The sequence below is a fragment of the Mesoplodon bidens genome (assembly GCF_964165515.1).
Source record: "Mesoplodon bidens genome assembly, chromosome: 3".
Taxonomy (NCBI): domain Eukaryota; kingdom Metazoa; phylum Chordata; class Mammalia; order Artiodactyla; family Ziphiidae; genus Mesoplodon; species Mesoplodon bidens.
Genome location: NC_138178.1, coordinates 101,667,364 through 101,687,734, shown reverse-complemented (window position 1 = coordinate 101,687,734; position 20,371 = coordinate 101,667,364). Strand labels below are relative to the sequence as shown.

Below are 20,371 nucleotides of genomic sequence, written 5' to 3'. Positions count from 1 at the left end.
TATTTTTCTTTGGAAGAACCGTAGACAACTAAGACAGGGTATCATTTCCCAAAGAAGTAATTAAGCAGTGAACTATCACATGTAGAGAGGGATAGCCAATGCTTCTCAGAGCCAAAATTTATAATCAAAAGTAGTTTTACAGCTTGTTCAGACAATTTCATGAAACACACTTTCTGTCTCAGTGTCTCAGACGACAACTTAATTTGTGTCTAAGAACTTATCCCTGGGCTAATAAGAAGCCTCAAAGACAAGACTTTTTGATGTTGTATATTGGATGAAGCCTAACGAAAAACTTTTAAATAAAATCATTAGATATTATTAGAGGATTGAGCTCTATAATAGATAGCATCTTGATATGCTGTTGTAATATTAATTATTTATTCTTTTTTTTTTTTTTTTTGGCGGTACGCGGGCCTCTCACTGTTGTGGCCTCTCCCGTTGCGGAGCACAGGCTCCAGACGCGCAGGCTCAGCGGCCATGGCTCACAGGCCCAGCCGCTCCGCCGCATGTGGGACCCTCCCGGACCAGGGCACGAACCCGTGTCCCCTGCATTGGCAGGCGGACTCTCAACCACTGCGCCACCAGGGAAGCCCTAATTATTTATTCTTGCATTAAAAATTTCCTCCAATCTTAGCAGGTTAAGGCAGTAACTATCATTTCACGGTTTCTGTAGTCAGGAATTCGGGAGCGACTAAGTGAGGTGGTCCTGGCTTGGGATCTCCCAAGAGGTTGCAGTACAAATGTCAGCCAGCGCTGCAGTCTTCTGAAGGCTTGACTGGACGTGGAGTATCAGCTTCCACGCTCACTCACATGGCTGTTGGCAGGAGGCCTCAGTTCCTCACCATGTGACCTCTCCGTAGGGCTCCTTGAGTGTTCTCATGACATGCCAGCTGGCTTCCCACAGAGCAAAGGATCCAAGAGAAAGGGTAAGGCGGAAGCTGCAATACCTTTTACAACTTTGTCACATACTGTCACTTCTGCCATATCCTATTCATGAGAAGTGATTCACTGAATCCAGCTCACGCTCAAAGGGAGAAGAAGCAGCCTCCATCTTTTGGAAGAAGGAGCATGGAAGAATTTATAGGTATATTTTAAAACTATCACAGGAGTTTAAGGTCTGTTTGATGAAAAATTTTATGAATCAACTTAGAGTAGAGCATTCGAATGGGAACCCATAAAATCTGGCTTCTCTTCCAGACTTTTAGCAAATCCCTGTGTGAGTAGGTACACTGCACAGTCTCACTGGGTCTCATTTGCCCTGTTGAGATGCTTGTGTTTCTTCTAGTTTTAGAGTGAGTCTATTAGTTTAACCTATATGCAGAGATTTCTTCCACCATGTCCACAGCATCAGAAGGGCTGAGCTTGCTGTTCAAATATTTGAAACTAACTTGTGCCCACACAAACTCACAAGTGAACACACTGCTGTGTCTCACAGCCCTGGAGAGTCTACCTGTAGTCCTGGTCAAGAGCTTGGCCTGCTGACATCCTCTTTTATCACTTGACCTTCTACACCACAGGTAAAATTCAGGATTGTAAGTATATACCTCTGTAAGTTTTAGAACTGTGTAACTAGATTCAGAATATTTCATTAAACTGAATTTATACAGCCCATCAGCATGCATTCACTATTTTATAGCTCAATCCTTCAAGAAGAGACTGAAATTTTTATAAAGAAGCTTTTCTTCGGGTTTCATCTAATATAACATCAAAAAAGAACTTGTTTTTAATTAAACTGGAATCCATGTGAAGAAAATTCTCAGGAGATGCTAAAAAGGTAAAATAATCACAGTAATGGTATGGTGGAATGAATCAGGGAAGGAAAGGAACCCAAGGACAATGTTGAGTGATATTGTACAGTTTATAGAAGAGCTCAGATAAAGAGGTGATGCTAAGTCTTAAGGACATATTTTCCTATGAGGTGAACCTAGCATTTATACATGATACAGTTTAATCACAGAGGGATACTTAAAGAAAAGCACCATGATAATCAGCATATTTGAAAGCAAATACTCTTAGTTACAGACATAACTCACAGTTGGCTACTTTCAAATGTTGTTCGCCCCCAAAACTTATCAGGTAGCACACCCTTAGTGGTCATTTTCTTTTTTTTTTTCCTCCGTTTCTTTTTCAGTCATTTTCTATTACAAGAATAATGAAGCTAAAACTTTGAAATTGTAAGTGTCAAAAAATGGAGAAAAAACCCAACCCTGTTAGTCAAGCTTATTTAAACACTGTGCTCTGATTCTTTCATTTCTCAGAATGGAAACACTTGTGGGTCAGCCCTTGTCTTTACCAGCACACTGAAATTAACTTAGCTCTTTCCAAAGCGATCAGCATCATGGAATTTGACGGAAGGTGGACCACAATGTCCAAAAGAATTTGAAAAATGAGGCTATGAGTTCTATATTGAGTTTGCTATTGAAATTCATTTGCCAAATTAGCCTTATTTTATCTGAATTTCAGGTCTTCAAATCTAAGCTAATTAGGTTGGAGCTACAATGGACCCAGGAAGCCGTCGCTTGATCACTGAATTGTGGTCATCCGTGGGGGATGCAGAGGGCACCCTGCAACAGGAAGGAACTGAAGTGCAACCATTGATGCTAATTGGAGAGGGGACCAAGGAAAAGAATTTCTCAAGGCTTCACAAGGTAGAGAGGATGGCCTGATTAGAAGAGAGAGAACATTCTCTTCCTAATTACCTGTAGTTCAGGAAGTTGGACTGCCAACCAAATCCACAGTGGGGAAGCTGAATACTGACCTTGAGGGCATTTTTCAAGGGAGAGAGAGAGCTGAGGTAAGCTAGTTTTGCCTAGGGGCTTACAGCAATGTTTTTGCTGGAGTTCCAAATGAATAATAAGCTTAATAGCAGTGTGTATGTTCACAGAGCCTTTCTTCAAAGGCCCTCAACACTGCCTTCGCATTATGACCTTCTTTTCAATGTTCCTAAGAAGTTGGATGGAAATGGAATGATTCTCCCCATTTTAACCAGAAGCGGTCATTCTCACCACAGAGATGATTAGTAAGGATGAAATGATTTTACCTTCCGCCCATCGCTTTTCTTACTCTCTCTATTCTAAGCACAATCCCTGTTTTAAGTTTCTTTGCCTGGAACTTTGCCTTTCTCATTCCTTTGACATAAAACCTTGATTGATCTAGGTAACTCCACTTCATCCTTCAGGACCAGCTTAAGCTTGGAAGCCCCAGAGGATCTAGTCCTCTCAAATACCCTATCCTCTTCCTTAAAGCACTGCACACAAGTATAATGAATGAATTGTTTGTATCTGTTTCTACTTTTCTCACTAGACTGTATATTTAATAAGAACAGGGTTCATGTCTGAATTATCTAACCCTGTATGCTCAAGCCTCTTGTTAACAGCATGTAGAGGCTTGAAATGATCAGATGGAACGCTGAGGGTGACTCTCCATCACTGCATTATCAGACCAATTATCAGCCTTTGTTTGCAGGAACCAAGGCTGTCCATTTCCTAGGATTATAAGTTTGAGAACATCTTAGACATTTTAATCCTAACCATCCCCGGTCATCAGTGCCAATCACACTGAAGAATTGTTGTTACATCTTTTTCTAACTCTAAAAACATGAATATACGAACCAGCTGATTCTTTTAAGCATTCATTCCTACTATGCCCTTCAAAGGTAACATGCTACTTTGTACTCTTGATCCTAAAAGACTTTTCTTCCATTGTTATTGAGACATAAATGACACTTCCTAAAAGTTTTATGGCTCCCAGCTCAACGCTCCCCAGTATGCTCTCCCCCAACTACTCTGTTAAACTATGTCCATTTCTTTCTTCAAGATGTTATTCAACATTTGCCTTCTTCCCCAGGCATTCCTATATTCACTTCACCAGATTCCAATAAGCACCATCATTTTTGGCCTGCCAACCATCACATGTCTCACTATGTAGGTAGGTGTAGTTGAGTTTTTAGTATGTATGTACGTTGCTGATAATTTTACTTGGGTTTGCTCTGTTTGCTGCTTTGATTTGTAAGTGACTTCAGGGCAGAACTTCTAGAGCATGTCTCCTGTCACTTCTCATAACCCCTCATGTACTCTTCACATGTCATATGATGGATGCCCAGCTTATGACCACTGATGATCAAGCTGCCTAGGGAAACAGATTCAGCAAAGCTAGGACATACTGTGTTCCTCACAGATAAGCCTGTAGCCTGAGGAAGATATCACTAAAATACTCCAAGGACTCTAACGAGGCACAGAATTACTTTTTCTTTCTTTTTGCGGATTTGTAAGGAATCTTTTCCTACTAGGTACTACATTAGGAAGGGATTAATCAGACACCCAGACACATCTGTGTGTACACTGGCTATAAAGTTTGCAACTCCTGGGTTAATAGAAACTTGTCAGCTTCAGTACTCCTAGCGTTAAACAGAACCCAAGGCTTCCCAGCAAGCTAATAAAAATAAAGTGGAGAAAATGATATGCTTTAAGAAGTGCTTTTGAAGACAAATCTTCTTTAAGAAGATTTAACACCAACTTTAATAGAAACTAGTAAAATAATGTTAGAAACAATTTTCTAATTCTATTATTTTGATATAGCAAGAGCTTTTTTTATTTTTTACTTTTTTTAAACATCTTTATTGGAGTAAAATTGCTTTACAATGTTGTGTTAGTTTCTGCTGTATAACAAAGTGAATCAACTATATGTATACATATATTGCCATATCCCCTCCCTCTTAGCAAGAGCTTTTGATTTGTCTTCAAAAAAAAATTTTTTTTAAACATTAGCACCAAACAGAAATTAAATAATTCCACAATTATTGATCAGCTCAAAGGAGGAAATGCTATTTCTCCTTGTTCATTAGGGAGAAAGTGTTATCAAGGCAATACTACATAATGGTTTGAGTACAGTTTGGCCTCTGGAGCCAAACTGCTCTGGTTCAAATCTTAGGAAAAGTCTTACTAGCTGTGTGATTCTGGGAAAGGTACTTAATCTCTCTCAGCATAGGGGTGTTTATCCATAAAATGATAGAGATAACTGTATCTAACTCATTGGATTGTTGCATCAAATGAATAAGTTAATACATATAAAAGTGCTTTGAACCATGCCTGGCACATGAAAATGCTAACTGCTAGCTGTTATTACCACTGTCACCATCCTCACCACGCACTACCACCTACCACGGTCACCCCCACAACCCACTATGACCATCTGCCACCCAGCCATCATATACCACCACCACTACCATCACCCACTATGACCACCCCTACCATCACTCACCACTACCACAAACATTATCACCACACTTACCATCACTAACCACTGCTCACCTTGATCACCTCGCAAAACCCAAGATGGCTACCACTCAACCATCATATCCCATCATCATTGTCATCACGAATCACTACCCACTACCCTCACTATGACTCATCCACCATCACCACCTACCACCAACCCACCCCCACCATCACCATCACCCACCATAACCACCCCCGTTATCTATCATGATCACCCATAACACCTTCATCTTTTGCTGCTGAGCAGAGGCCACAAAAGTGGCCGGGAAGTCCTTTGTAATCACCTCTTAGATATAAAGACTTTGAAATAAAGATGTAAAGACAAAGAGCTTTGAGATCGCAAGGAATCTGTTTATGAGAGTCTTCCCATTTCAAATGCCCTAATACTCTTGTAAGGATCACAATAACAATGCCAACTAACACAACTGCAGGCTTACTACATTTCTGGCAGTGTGCTAATCTGAGTTTTCCATGGATTACTTCATTTAAGCCTCACAACAACTCTGTGAGATATATGCAATTATTATCTCTGTTTTATATACAAAAAACCCCCGAGGCTAGGAAAGTTTTAGTAACTTGCCTAAATTCACAGAGCTAGTGATGGAGCCATATCTGAAACCAAGATACTCCATCCTCCAGCCCAAACTCTTCCATGTCATTCTGCTGTGACTGAGCCACTCTATCTCCTCTAGGTGCTCAACAAGATTCTAATTTTTTCTTTTTCCATACTTGCCATCCCTCTCTCTTTCATGCTCTCCCCTGTGACAGTCCACTTCTACCATTTCAACTGCAGATGACCTGCAAGTCTACTCGGTCCCAATCTGTTGCCTGATTGATCTCTATCCTATTACCCCAATTAGAGGCATCTCCATTTGGGGTTCGCAAATCATCACCTGAATCACACAAGCTCATTACCCTCCATCTCAAACCATTTTCTCCTTTTGACCATCCTTATTTCTTTTCTCCCTACCCTTAAATCTCTAAGCTTCAGGACTTCCCTGGGGGCGCAGTGGTTAAGAATCCACCTGCCAATGCAGGGGACAAGGGACACGGGTTCAATCCCTGGTCCGGGAAGATCCCACATGCCATGGAGCAACTAAGCCCGTGTGCCACAACTGAGCCTGTGCTCTAGAGCCCGTGAGCCACAACTACTGAGCCCGCGTGCCACAACTACTGAAGCCCGTGCACTCCAGAGCCCATGCTCCGCAGCAAGAGAATCCACCGCAATGAGAAGCCCGTGTACTGCAAAGAGGAGTAGCCCCCACTCGCCTCAACTAGAGAAAGCCTGCGTGCAGCAATGAAGACCCAACACACACACACACACACACACACACACACACACACACAATCTCTAAGTTTCAAAGTGACTTCTGTTCCTTTTCTCCCAAAATACCCAGGGCCCAGCCACCAGAGTCATTGCCACCAGCGAGTCCTATACATTCTGTCTCTGTAATTTCTTTCCAGCTGATCTCCTCCATCCCATTCCCATCACCAACATTATAATTCAGAAACTCATTATCCTAACCTGGGCACAGAAGTTCCCAGTGGTTGCCACCAATCTCTCTTCTTTCCCAGTTCTCTGCACACTGAATCAAGACAAAACTCTTCAGCTTGGCATTTAGATTCTCCCTAGTATAGCTGCCTACCTACCTTTTAAACCTCATCTCTTACCACTGTCAACCATGTATCTATCCTCTAGATCAGCCAATCACTGTGTTTCCTGAGCACGTGTGCTTTAGCTCTCAGGCCACTGTTCAAGCTTCTCCCTACCTGGATCACCTCTTCTGCATCTCTGCATCTGGAAATCTGACCCTTCAAAGCTCATCTCTAATATCACCTCCCCCAGGAGGCTTTTTCTGATCTCAACAGGATGTGAGCTTCCCCTCATGAAATCCTCTATCACTCTGTCCCTACCTTACTCCACTTCTTATTATAGTGACCTCTCTCCATGCCTGTTCCACTTACTAGACTGTTAATTCTTTCAATGCAAAAGCCAACATCCTTTGCCAGGACCAAATGTGGCCTTTATATAACAGAGACACAATAAACATTAAAGTGCACATATCTTCCTACTGATGGTCTAATAGATTTGCTAGAATGTATTGCATTATGAAATCGTACTGTAGAGAATATATTAAAAAGACATAAAACAATCTGAAAGCAAAGAGGGTAGACCAAATGCGTTTGGTTTAGAGTTTCGTTGAACATGGTAGTACCTAATAAGCATAAGGAAGTTTTGGAATTTGGCCATCCTGGTAAGACCATAGCCAGTGGACTCCTCTACCTTCATAACCCATGTGGATAGTCCCACTGATTGACTCATAAAGCACTTGATCTTGACTGTGAAGGTGGCCAACATGAATAAATGGATCCCGCCTGTATCTGGTTTGTGTCATACAGTCTATTTACATAATTTGGTGACATTTATGAATCCTTAAAATCTATTTAACAAAAAATTTCCCTTTATTACCACAGTAACTCTGCATTAATTCTGGACATGCAATCATTTGGATTAGAAGTAAGACAGACTATTAGAGGATGCTCTGAAACTGGCCTCAGAGGAAGAAAATGGAGTTTAGCAATGCTGATGATGAACAGATAGGAGGGACAGTGAAGAACACGCAGAGAGAAGCAGAAGGCCCAAGTTCCTAAAAACTTGGCTGGGTGAGTCCCAGGGGAACAAAAGGTAGACATCTCAAGCTCTGTCACCAAGTCAGGAAAGGGGAAAAACCGGGACAATGGAAACCATTCAAATATTAAGAATAGAGTGCATTATGGGGTAGGAAAATAAGCAGGGGGGTGGGGAGGGGAAGGAAGACAAGAAGAGCACATGGGAATATAATGATCACGTCACGCCAATATATTTTTAGGTGAATTCTCCTAGTTAGAAAAATCGGCATGATTGTTTATTAGGTGCAATCCCTCTTTGTGATCACTTAACCAGCCCAGCTGGATTTGTTGGCCTGAAACTCCAAACTGGGAAAATGGAGAACTATTATAACTATAATGTAAATATAAGTGAATTAGTATTTTAGCAGAATCTAGGGAGACAAGGTACAGTTTTAAGAAAGTAGTCTACTTATTTTACACAATATTCAGCACATTAAACTAGTGAAAATACAGAATTTGTGTCAACTTGGAATTCACTATAAATGAGAGGTGACTTGTATCAATATTAAGAAGAATAACATTTAGGGCTTCTATAGCAATTTTTTTCTCCTGGGAGTTTAGTTACCTTTAACAGCGATCAGTTATTCCTGATTTTTATTCATCCATCCATCCATCCATCCATCCTTCCTTCCTTCCTTCCTTCTTTCCTTCCATCCATCCATCCACCCATCCAACCATCCATCCAAGCATCAATCCATCCATCCATCCAACCAACTAATAGTCTAAGGATCTGGAGGCACACTTGCATTTAATTCTGTGAAACAGGTGAGGTCATCTCTCTGTACCTCTTTTAGGAGAAGAGGTACAGAGAGATGACAAGCCCAAGCCCATGCAGTGAGCTCCTTGCAGGCTCTGGCACTAGAGCTCAGGACTGTCCATTGGATTCTACTCTTGATTCTTGTCTAGCCTGATTCTCCCTGAGATTGTTCTTCCAGCTGCCACCTACCTATAGAATCTATCATATTTATGGAGAGGAAGCAGTGCAAAGGATTTCCTTTTCCTAGATTCCGCCACAATTATGCCATCCTAGCTCTGAAAAACTGAGACTCACTGTTCACGAAGACGGCAAACCTCAGGAAGGACAGGTAGCGCTCCCCTTCAATGGGGTTCCAGCCGACATCAGGGTAGCCTTTGGCCAGAAGCATGGGGCAGCTCTGTAGGCCACAGCCTGCCAAGTAGGTCACCACCTGCCAAGAACAATACAAAAGTAAGTGCCCAGGTTTTTTTTGTTTTTTTTTTAATGTAAGTTTTTTACATAGCTATAAGGCAGGCAAAATTCTGGGAACTGAAGGGCTTTCATTTCCCTAGAAGCTAGAGAGAGCCCAGGACTTTCCAGGTAAATAATTCAGTAGATTTGAAATTGGAACCTTTTATTCTTTTTTTTTTTTTGCGGTACGCGGGCCTCTCACTGCTGTGGCCTCTCCCATTGCGGAGCACAGGCTCTGGACGCACAGGCTCAGCGGCCATGGCTCACGGGCCCAGCCACTCCGCGGCATGTGGGATCTTCCCGGACCGGGGCACAAACCCGTGTCCCCTGCATTGGCAGGCGGACTCTCAACCACTGCACCACCAGGGAAGTCCCCTTTTATTCACTTTTGTTTCCAAGCAATTGACGAGACTGATGATCACTGCTATGTAGGAACACTCCATGTGCTATCCAGTTCCATGGATTTTCCAGTTCTGGCAAGAGGGATCTGCCATTTAAAAGTAGGCCTAAGTAGGGTGTCTCTGGGAGGCAACAGTGGATGCAGGCTGGACATATTCATTTGGCCATGCTATTTCAAGACCAAAATGTTCAGTCACTGGTTGACTGGGTGGGCCTTCAACTAATCAGGGGTCTCTAGGTAAGTTCTGGCTCAACAACAGCTGTCCCAAGTCAGGAGCTGAGACGTTCAATGTGGGATGGCTAGCAAAGAGGTCATGGCCCCTTAAGGACTAGGATGGGTAGTGTGTTCTCTTCACTTCCAGGTTACCAGACACTTAGCAGAAGATCTCAGCTTTGCGATCTGGTAGAATATTTTAGAATCTCCCTACTTTTCAGAAGGTGCCGGGCTAAAAGCTTAGCAAATAGACCTCCTGTGTTTGAAATGCAGTTGTCATTCTAATTTAGCTTCTGATATTTTATGTACGTGGGGAGAAGAGGGGAATCCATCGTGCTGCTAACCCTCCAAGTCAGGAATGGTGTTTTCCTTTTTTAGTCCCCAGGGCCTAGCACAGAGTAGGGGCTCAATAAACATTCGTCAAATGACTCTTGTATTTGCTGACAGCAAATACTCTAAGTCATTTTGAAAGAATGAGGGATCTAAGTCAAAACTCAGTAAGAAACTATCATCACACTTTTTCCTACTTAAAGGAGCAAGGATATTATTATGCTTGGAGTTTAGATTTTGTTTGGTCTTAAAAATGTCTGGAAAAGGGCTTCCCTGGTGGCACAGTGGTTAAGAATCCGCCTGCCAATGCAGGGACATGCGTTCGAACCCTGGTCCAGGAAGATCCCACATGCCGCGGAGCAACTAAGCCCGTGTGCCACAACTACTGAGCCTGCACTCTAGAGCCCGTGAGCTACAACTACTGAGCCTGTGCGCCATAACTACCGAGCCTGCACTCTAGAGCCTGTGAGCCACAACTACTGAGCTCACGTGCCACAACTACTGAAGCCTGTGTGCCCTAATGCCTGTGCTCCACAACAAGAGAAGCCACCACAACGAGAGGCCCGTGCACTGCTACGAAGAGTAGCCCCCGCTCGCCGCAACTAGAGAAAGCCCGTGCACAGCAACGAAGCCCCGATGCAGCCATAAATAAATAAATAAAGTCCAGAAAAGCATTAATAAAAGCAGGAATTAGGCAGAGTTTTCAGGGTTACAGGTGCAGGGCATTTCACCGGCCACAAAAATAAGTGCTCGTGTGTGTGCATGTGTGTGTGTATGTGTGGTTGCTGTTCAACCGCAGGCCTGATTCCTGTTGTGATACATAGAAGGGTGGAATGGAATGGCAGCATTTACTGGTCCTTTGCCTCTCCCCCAGGGACCACACTTGGGGCATTTCCTGACACTGGTCTGAGTAAAGTTTGCGCACTGTGCTGAGCCACAAGAACCACCTGAAAAGGAGGCAGCGATCCCATCCTCCTCCTCTACAGATTTCCCTGGGTCCCCTTTCTCCCCTCTCCCCACCTCCTGGCCTCCACTCAACATATCTTGCATCTTCTGAGGGAGGCTTGTGGTCCTTGTCGAGCAGTATCAACTGAACAGGTGAACGAGGCTGACGGTGGGATGCTGGGCACTGAGCCTTGTGGCACTGTCTTGTCAAAAGAGAACCGTTAACTGCTTTTAAATACAGGTGTCAGTTATCATCACATCACCCAAGCAAAAACCGTGATATTTATTGCTGTCTAAATGTATGAAGAGCTGAGCTTGACTGAAGTCTGTCCCACCAGAGGCAGAGACCAGGAATACCCAGGGCATTTATAGAACAGCTCTCACATATCATGCTGCTGGGTGCACAGCTCCTGAGTCCCTGTGTGTATGGGGGCGGGGGGGTTGTCCTGTTTCTGTTCCAGTCGGTTCTTCTTATTGAAACCAGGAAGTGTTTTCTAACATATAAACGGCGTTGTGTTGCTCCTCTCCTTGAAGCCCTCCAGTGGTTTCCGTGGCTCCAGGCTCTACAGGGAGGTCCCATAATATCATAGGTAAGAGCACAGCCTCTGGAGCCCAGTGCTTTTGACCCCTGGCTCTGACACTTACAAACCCCACGACACTGAGGATGTTCCCTAATCTCTCTATGCCTCAGTTTCCTCTCCTATAACTAGGGCAACAATAAAAAGGCTTGTCCTGAGGGTCATGTGAGTTCATTCCGAGGGGGGCATGGCACACAGTGATTCCAGAGGAGCGTGGACTTCTGTTATTAGCAGCAGTGGCAGCATAAGGCCCATTCCTTTCTGCTCGCCCTCCTCACCGCTCCCCCCAAGCACTCTGTGCTCTGGTCACACCCGGCTTTCCAAAGTTCAAGCACGCCACGCTCTCCTCTCTGAACTTCAGACATGCCTGGCATGTGCTTCCCCGCGATGTGACCGAGTAGCTTCTGCCCACGCTGGGGGTCATCTCTTTGCTGAGGGCCCTTTCTAATCCCCTTGTCAGGGTCAGGGGCCCACTCCTAGGTGCTCCCAAACCCACCACGCAGTGGACGATCTTCTCCTTGTCCCCCTACTAGATTGCTCCTCTCCGCACTCGGGAAGTTCACTGCCAATCTCAGCTGTCAGCTGTCTAGTCAAGGAAACAGTCCCAAGACGGGACAGGGAAATGATGGAGGAGAGGCGGCCTGACCCCCACCAGGAGTGCACTTCACAGTCCCGATGACGTGGGGTAGCTCAGTTTCGTCTCCTCTGTCCACGGAGAGGACATGTGTGGGCCCTCTTTATCGTTATAGTAATTATACCGTTTTCTGCCATGTCGCTTTCTTTAGTGTATAAACATGTAAATTCGATGACACAGAACTTTATTAGGAACCACAGGTCTCTGGTGGGCCCATGCAGACCAGTGAGGCTGGGCCTTCACACACAAAGAACACACATGCCCACATGTCCATGTCTGTGGAGTTGGTGAGCCCAGACCACAGGAGATGCTTGGTCCTAATTATCACACAGCTGCCAGTGACTCACATCCCCCCATAATTTTTTTTTTTTTTTTGCGGTATGCGGGCCTCTCACGGTTGTGGCCTCTCCCGTTGCGGAGCACAGGCTCCAGACGCGCAGGCTCAGTGGCCACAGCTCACCGGCCCAGCCGCTCCACGGCATGTGGGATCTTCCCGGACCGGGGCACGAACCCATGTCCCCTGCATCGGCAGGCAGACTCTCAACCACTGCGCCACCAGGGAAGCCCCCCCATATTTTTGTCACACGCTAAAGAGGTTCTGATGGAGACCCAGACTTCCGTCTGCTTTTCCTTGGCCTGGCTGTGCTGTAGGCAGTGGGGAGCAAGCACAGTGCCTCCCCAGGGCCAGTTACCTTCTCGAGGTCTGGTTCCTCTAAGCTCAGCGCTAACTCGTTGTTGTCCATCACAGAGGAAGCAGCCACGTCCAGCGGGGTGGATCCTCTCATGGATGGGGAGGCTGAGGAAGGAGGAGAGAAGGAGAAAGAAAGGGAGAAAGAGGCCATCTAGCGCTGAGCTGAGGTTGCAGTGCACAGTAATGGCCAGGAGAGGGCAGCAAACACAAAACCTGGGTCACATCGCTGTCCTCCGAGGGGGGCTGCCCACCCAATTTAAGAACAACTCTATTTGCTATCTTTCCTCCCCACACTCATTACTGATTGTGAATATAGCTTAAGTTAGAAAATCAGTTCATAGGATCAGCTGGGACCATGTATTTTCAAGTGCTTTTCTAACATGGAAGTTCTTGGGCCCCCATTTGGTGATCATTCAGAAGTCTCAGATGTCACTTGATCAACTAAGCTCACATAACTTGGCCATTTCTGGGGTCACCACCTAGAGTTTAAAAATAGCCTCAAACAGCATTAGCTCTTACAGTTAAATCAGGTCACCAACGTTGTCTTTCGTTTCCTTTGTTTGGTTCTTAGGCTAGAACTGAGAAAAACTTCAGGTGGCATTTTATAAAAAGGTTGGTCAGTGTATGGTTGCATTTGATAAACAGGAAAACTGAGATTTCAGATTTCACGTGCACGTCGTGTGTGTATTTGAGTCTTCCACAAATTCATTTGGTTTACATACACAACAGTGAGTGAGGCATGGGCATGCGTTGGTTTTCTAGCAGTGGTGATGGATTTACACTCTTTGTCCATAGTTGCTCCTGGCCCGTCTGCCTTGCAGCTATGAAAGCACTGGCTGGTTGGCTGATGGGACAGGCATGCAGCCCAAGAGGGGATTGGATCCATGACCTTGGTCTCGTTAGCACTGCTCCCTGGTCAGTTGAATGGGCTGGGAGGTGCTGTATCTCCAGACTACATCCAGTCTCAGGCAGCATTTCATATACCATGAGCCACTGGTCTCCAGAGAGAGAAGTCAAACTGTGACTATGCTGACACAAACCTGTCACCAGCGCTGGTTGGCAGCGACTTCTCTACTTAGGTTGGAGAGCAGAGACATGGTATTATTATCATCTCACCTGTTTTTAGATCAGACAGGTTTCCTTCTTATATTTAAAAATACCATAGCATGCACGTGACTTCTTTCCCTTTATTGCCTAAGTGGTCAGCAGGCGGAGGGTAACCTCTGAGCCAACAGCAAACGTTATAATGTGACCTACCTAGGCCAACACTGCTATTCTCCAGCAGGTAACTGAGATGCTCAAACATGGCCTTCTGATTTTGTCGGCTAATTCGACAGAAATAGCACAGGAAGCGGCAACAGCTAGCAACCATCTTTGGAAAGGCAATCTGCAGGGAGAAGTAGAAAGTGTCAGGGAGAGGAATCTATCACGAGGCCTTTCTGAAAAGGTTGACTTCAAAGAGTCTTAGGGTGAAGTCTTGCAAGCTGCCAACAGTTTGGAAAATGAATTTTCTCCTTACTTCCAGATGGTTCCAAGACTGATTCATAGGAGGGACAGAGAATACACACCTAAAAGAGGCTTCTAAAAATACTGAGAGCTAATTATAATTCCTGAAGTATCTTTCTTTCAAAGAAAATAGATGTCAAACCAGAATCCCAGTCGTCCTTACATGTCATGAGAAATTGTACAACCCTACATCAGACCATTCTAACTAGGAAGGGAGTAGACAGAAAGGGAGATGGGTGGTCACAGACAAACAAGACCCAAAACTATTATCAAACCTGAGTCTTCTGGGTAAAGACGGGCTCCTACAGTTGTAGAAGTCCCAAAAGCATCACCGTCTCAGACTGTGAGCCTTCCCCAATTACTTCTGTCCTTGATAACTACTGTCCTATGGGCTCTTACAATGATTCTTACAATTTGGCACTGTGATGCCAACTTCTATTACCATCTACAGTGCTTGGCTTCTCTGCTTAACAAAGTAATTAGCATCTCCAGGACTTGGCCACATCTTCTGTCTGATCAATCATGCTCAATAAATGGTATCAGTGTTGGCTCAGGACCCTAGAAAGCCCTTAATTTCTGCCTTTAGAATGATGGAGGTTCTGAAAGCTCCAGTCTGCCTGCCTGCTGAGGCATCCAGACATTTGCTCAGGGATCTTCTGGAGAGAGTCCACTTTCAAAAGAGACCAGAAGGAAGGAAGTGAGGAGGAAGGTAAGCTTGGCTCCTGTTCTCACCTCACAGCCCTCACCTGTCAATACCGGTGGAACTGCTTTCCTAGGATCAGGCACTTTGGAATTTCCAATATTTGAAAACGCACCCCATCTTCTGCCTTCAGAAGCTCTCTAGCTCTGAAGCGGACCCAGACAAATGGTGATACATGCCCAGGTGGGTCCTATCAGCACTCCCTGCCCCTTGGCAACAGGAGCTCCCCCTGACAGCAGGCTCCTTATGGGGGAGCTGGCCAGGAAATCCAACATCACCAGGAACTTGGCTCAGAGAGGAAACATGCATACTCCGGTGGGAACACTGCCAGGATCGTTATTAAAATCATGTTCTCCTTTAGAACAGCCTTCTCCTGACACAGCACCAAACACACCAGGCTCCTAAGTGGAACCAGAGGCATTCCATCTCAGAAGGAGCAGGGCTGCAGAGGATGGGAAGGAGACTAAGCAGCCCAGTGGAATGAGCGAGAAGAACTACACTGGCTGGACCCCATCTCTTGGCTCCTTCCTGGCTGTGTGCTCATCCCCACCCCCTCCTTGGGAAGAGTCACTAGGCAGTAGGCACCAGCCATGTGGCTGTGAAGAGGTCACCTCACGTCCCTGCCCAGGGGTCAAGTTCTGGTTAAATTCTCCTCGGAGCATTACCTGAGATTTCTCTGCACCCAACACGTTCACCATCACCTCCATGACTGTCTCGTGCATGCCGAGGACTCGCATGAGGTTGGGGTGCTGGTAAAACACCTTGTTGTTCATTATGTCTCTAGGGTAATCAGAGAGAGAGGTCAGCCCTTGCTCATTTCAATGCTAGGACAATTCAGGGGCGAGAACACACAAATGCACAAACATACTCGGGTGAAGTAATGTACATGTGAAGTAATGTACATGTGACGTGCTGGAAAGGTGCTAAGAAGGCACTAGGTTGGTGAGAATATACGTGGAGGGCCTTTCTTTAGCTGAAAGGAATATTTTGTGCTCCTTTATTTCTACTAAGCGCTCTCTTTCTTTGAAATATTTCCTTCTAATAACATTAAACAGTTGTCCCTTGATTTTTTTTGCTTGTAATAGTTTTGAGACAGCTCAAATCACTGGATTTCTCTTCCTCTGTGTGCTAAGGGTCTTCTATTTTCTGTTCTCTTGTCCTTATATCTATGTCTCTATGTACTTGAGTTATACAAATGGTAGGGCTGTACCCCTTCCTTAAGGCAATTGTGTATTAGGTACCAATGACATTTTTGGACAGCAGTGCTAAAAAATCAATGAAATGATCAACACTGAAACATAAAAGGAATTATATTTTTAAGTCATTCAACATAAATTCACATAATAAAGCTGCAGGCAAATCAAAACACAGAAGCAGCCTATGACCGGGCTGTGGAATCCCTTGCAGGTGGTTACTCTCTGGCCATAGCCATTTCCCCAAGGGTTGCAGCTGTTAAGAGGAGACACAATCAGTTTTTAGCGCAGCTGTGTCTACTGCAGGGGCTGGGTGAGAGGCTAACTCTGTGGCTTTTTTCTCTTTCCATAAAAGTCTCTTCATCTCTATTATAAGATTCCTCTTTGGAAATGAGTTTTAAAAATGAATGCATCTTCCCCCGACTCCCAGCAGGTGTCCTCAGAGTCCCTGTTCTGGGCCTCAGTGATGCTCCTTTACTCTGCTGGCTCGAGGGTGGTAGGACGGAAGATCCAGCAGCAGGAAGGCTGTAGCTCTAGTGCTTGATTTTAATCAAGTAAAACTGTGGGCTGGTCAGTGAGCCTTGGGGGCTTCAGTTTTCTCATCTGCAAAAGGGAACTATGCTACCTAATTAAAGGAAATCTTTTTGATGTCTAAAATGTGATCTTTCTTGTGGTATATATATACAACGGAACACTACTCAGCCATAAAAGAGAATGAAAATTTGCTATTTGCAGGAACGTGGATGGACTTGGGGGGCATTATGCTAAGCGAAATAAATCAAAGAAAGACAAATACTGTATGATATCACTTATATGTAGAATCTAAAAAATATAACAAACTAGTGAATACAACAAAAAAGAAGCAGACCCACAGATATAGAAACCACATTAGTGGTTACTAGTGGGGAGGGGGGGAGGGGAAACATAGGGGTGGGGCAGTGGGAGGTACAAACTGTTGGGTGTGAGACAGGCTCAAGGATGTATTGTACAACACGGGGAATTTAGCCAATATTTTGTAATAACTGTAAATGAAAAGTAACCTTTAAAAATAAAAAATTTAATGATGAAAATAAAAATAAACAAATAAATAAAATGCAATCTTTCTGGTGACGTGGCCTCTAAGGAAGAGCCACAAGCTCCTGTCATGGGGAAAGGTGTCTCAAAGAACTGAACAAAATGACTCCACATTAGTCCTGAAAAAAGGGAGGAATTGGGCTGTACTTTTTCACAGGGAAGTCTCAGAAGATCTCCAGTCAAAAACTCAAGTGCTCAAAACGTTTCTCTCTTGTGGGGTTGAACACACTGCCCCTTCCTCTGGACTTTTTCATTGCCTCCCTGGGGATACTTTTATCAAATTCAAACTAAACATCCGCTTTTCTCCAAGACTCCTCCCCACTTCTTCTGGCCGTGCCCCTTCATCGCAAGTAGCCCACTGTCTGGTCTCTCAGGTTATCGAAGGTGACTGATTTAATGAGCACATAATCCCATGAGGAGTGAAGTCAGGATGGGGGCACACGGAGGTTTTATGTGATTTGATTCCGGAACTGCCATGTAGCAAGTTGAACCAGTTTTCCCACCGGAAGCTTTTGTGTGTGTGTGTGTGGTACACGGGCCTCTCACCGTTGTGGCCTCTCCCGTTGCGAAGCACAGGCTCCGGACGCGCAGGCTCAGCGGCCATGGCTCACGGGCCCAGCCGCTCCGCGGCATGTGGGATCTTCCCGGACCGGGGCACGAACCCGTGTCCCCTTCATCGGCAGGCGGACTCTCAACCACTGCGCCACCAGGGAAGCCCTCCCACCGGAAGCTTCTTGGAGAACCTGCCCTTCATGGGAATGACCTACCCCAGCCCGTTGATCATGAGCAGCTCCTCCTCCTTGCCCATCCGGACACTGAGCAGGCAACGAATCTGGCCCAGGGCAGCCAGCAGGCTGATGGTGTCGCTCACGGAGACCTGGCTGATGGTGTAGGTCTTCCGCAGCGCCTGCAGCAGCTCCCCGATGCTGTCGTACTGCCTCCGCAGGAGGCTGAACATCATCCGAACCAGCTCTGCATCCTGGATCTGGTCCTCCTGGGCCCAGCAGATCATGGTCTGTGAGATGAGCTCCTTCAGCGTCGCTAGAAGGACAAGATGAAGGACCAGTACTGAGGCTGTCAAGGCTCCGGAGAGCTGCATACTTCTGCCACGTCATTCAGTGATAACACACATCATCAGCTGGGCAGGGTTAAAAAATTCTTTTTTTAAGGGTGGGGTACGGCAGGTAGAGAAGTAGAACATATTACCAAAAGGCAGGACCGTGAGCCGTACTATAAGAAAAGAGTATCTCCAGTTTGAAGTGAGAAACCTAAATATTCTATTTGGATTAAATGACGTTTGAATGATGCTGGACATAGAAGACAAAATAAGATGCCTTCTTGCCTTCAGGGTGCTCACAAGCTGGTTCTTTACATTTTCATTTTGACTTAAAAGTTACATTTTATCTTTATTTTATAATATAATGTAATACACACTAACAGGGGGGTATGGATGCAAGCACCATGGGATAGAGTGGGGAGTGAGTGATTCTGGATGGATGAAAACATTAAGAAGACATTGGTCACTGCCTCTTTAGAGTAAAGCACTATTAAGCACTGGAATTTCTCTACCATAAATGCTATTCTCCAAGTGTTCTAAAGATACCACGTACCACAAAATGAGTAAGCCATGCCATTGACTCAAGAACTCTAAAATATATTTGAGATGACACAAACATAAAAATACATTAGGGGATGGAGAGAAGTGGACTGAGAACACTCTATTAGGTCCAAAGACTTTGCAACACTGGACATCTGACCATCACCCGCTGAACTGGCTGCGTTGTCCTGGATCTTTTTTTTTTTTTTTTTTCCAGTACGCAGGCCTCTCACTGTTGTGGCCTCTCCTGTTGTGGAGCACAGGCTCTGGACATGCAGGCTCAGCAGCCATGGCTCACAGGCCTAGCCGCTCCACGGCATGTGGGATCCTCCTGGACCGGGGCACGAACCCGTGTCCCCTGCATTGGCGGGCGGACTCTCAACCACTGCGCCACCAGGGAAGCCCAGTCCTGGATCTTTGGCAGGAGTCAGCTGACATTATGTCAGGGACTAATTTCACAAGCATCAAGAGAGAAACCAGTATGACTCTGAATTCAAAATTTATCAGGGCTCATGCTGGTTGCACAGAAACACCACTGGCTGCACAAGTAAAGGAAAGACGGCTGAAGTGGGACTCAAACCAGCACTGGGACCTTCAGAGGTTGAACGGAATGGCCCCTGAGAAGTGCTGATGGGCACTGGTGTCGGAAGATGACCAAAAGAGAGAGGTAGATCTGTGCAGGAGGGCAGAGTGATAGGGGACCCTGCCAGAATGTCTGGGAAGGCACTGCTCACCCCTCTCCATGTCATACACATTTCCAGAAGATGCCATAACAGAAGTTAGAAATGCTGCTCTTATAATTTCATCCAAGTCCAGCTCTGCCTGTCACACTCCTGCAAGGTATGGATGGCACCAAGATCGTTAATTCAGACCCAGTGATAAAGGCAGAGCTCAGGGGATGATGAAGGTCACATAGTCTATCAGTGAAATGACTGGGAATAAACTCAGATGGGTGCTCTCGGTAGCCTGTGCCCCATCTTTAACAGTCTAGTTTTCTACTCCATATCACTAAATATGGCAGATATCTGCTCTACATACAGTAATGGCTCATCATCAGGATATAAAAATAGAACTTCATTACCAAAGCTGCAGAAGAGATCTAGATGTAATGAATTAATTTAATTTACCACTGTGTCTATCAACCCTGTGGGTGTTTTAGGTTCAGATAGGAGACATAAGCTGAAAAACTTTAAAAAGGATACCCAAGGCAGAGAGAAGCACAGTTAAAAGATGTTCCTAAGAGATCTCACTAGGCAGGGATTGCTGATTAATATCTGTTAGGTTAGATAATATCTGTACTCTCTGAGAGAGAAAAGTTGTTTATGGTCTAAGCCTGGGCTCCTCTCAGGAACTTGTT

The 20,371-nt window shown here is 45.1% G+C and overlaps 1 protein-coding gene across 3 annotated transcripts in view; it reads right to left on the bottom strand.

The window, feature by feature from the left end:
- Positions 1-20,371, bottom strand: part of RYR3 (ryanodine receptor 3) — a gene marked incomplete at its 5' end in the record, with an annotated part of 572,808 nt that overhangs the window by 124,147 nt on the left and 428,290 nt on the right. For all 3 annotated transcript variants that reach the window (XM_081227519.1, XM_081227518.1, XM_081227520.1), the window contains 5 exons: positions 8,998-9,133; positions 12,946-13,049; positions 14,202-14,331; positions 15,816-15,930; positions 18,185-18,458. In XM_081227519.1, coding sequence (XP_081083645.1) covers positions 8,998-9,133; positions 12,946-13,049; positions 14,202-14,331; positions 15,816-15,930; positions 18,185-18,458 — 759 coding nt within the window. The remainder of the gene's footprint in view (positions 1-8,997; positions 9,134-12,945; positions 13,050-14,201; positions 14,332-15,815; positions 15,931-18,184; positions 18,459-20,371) is intronic.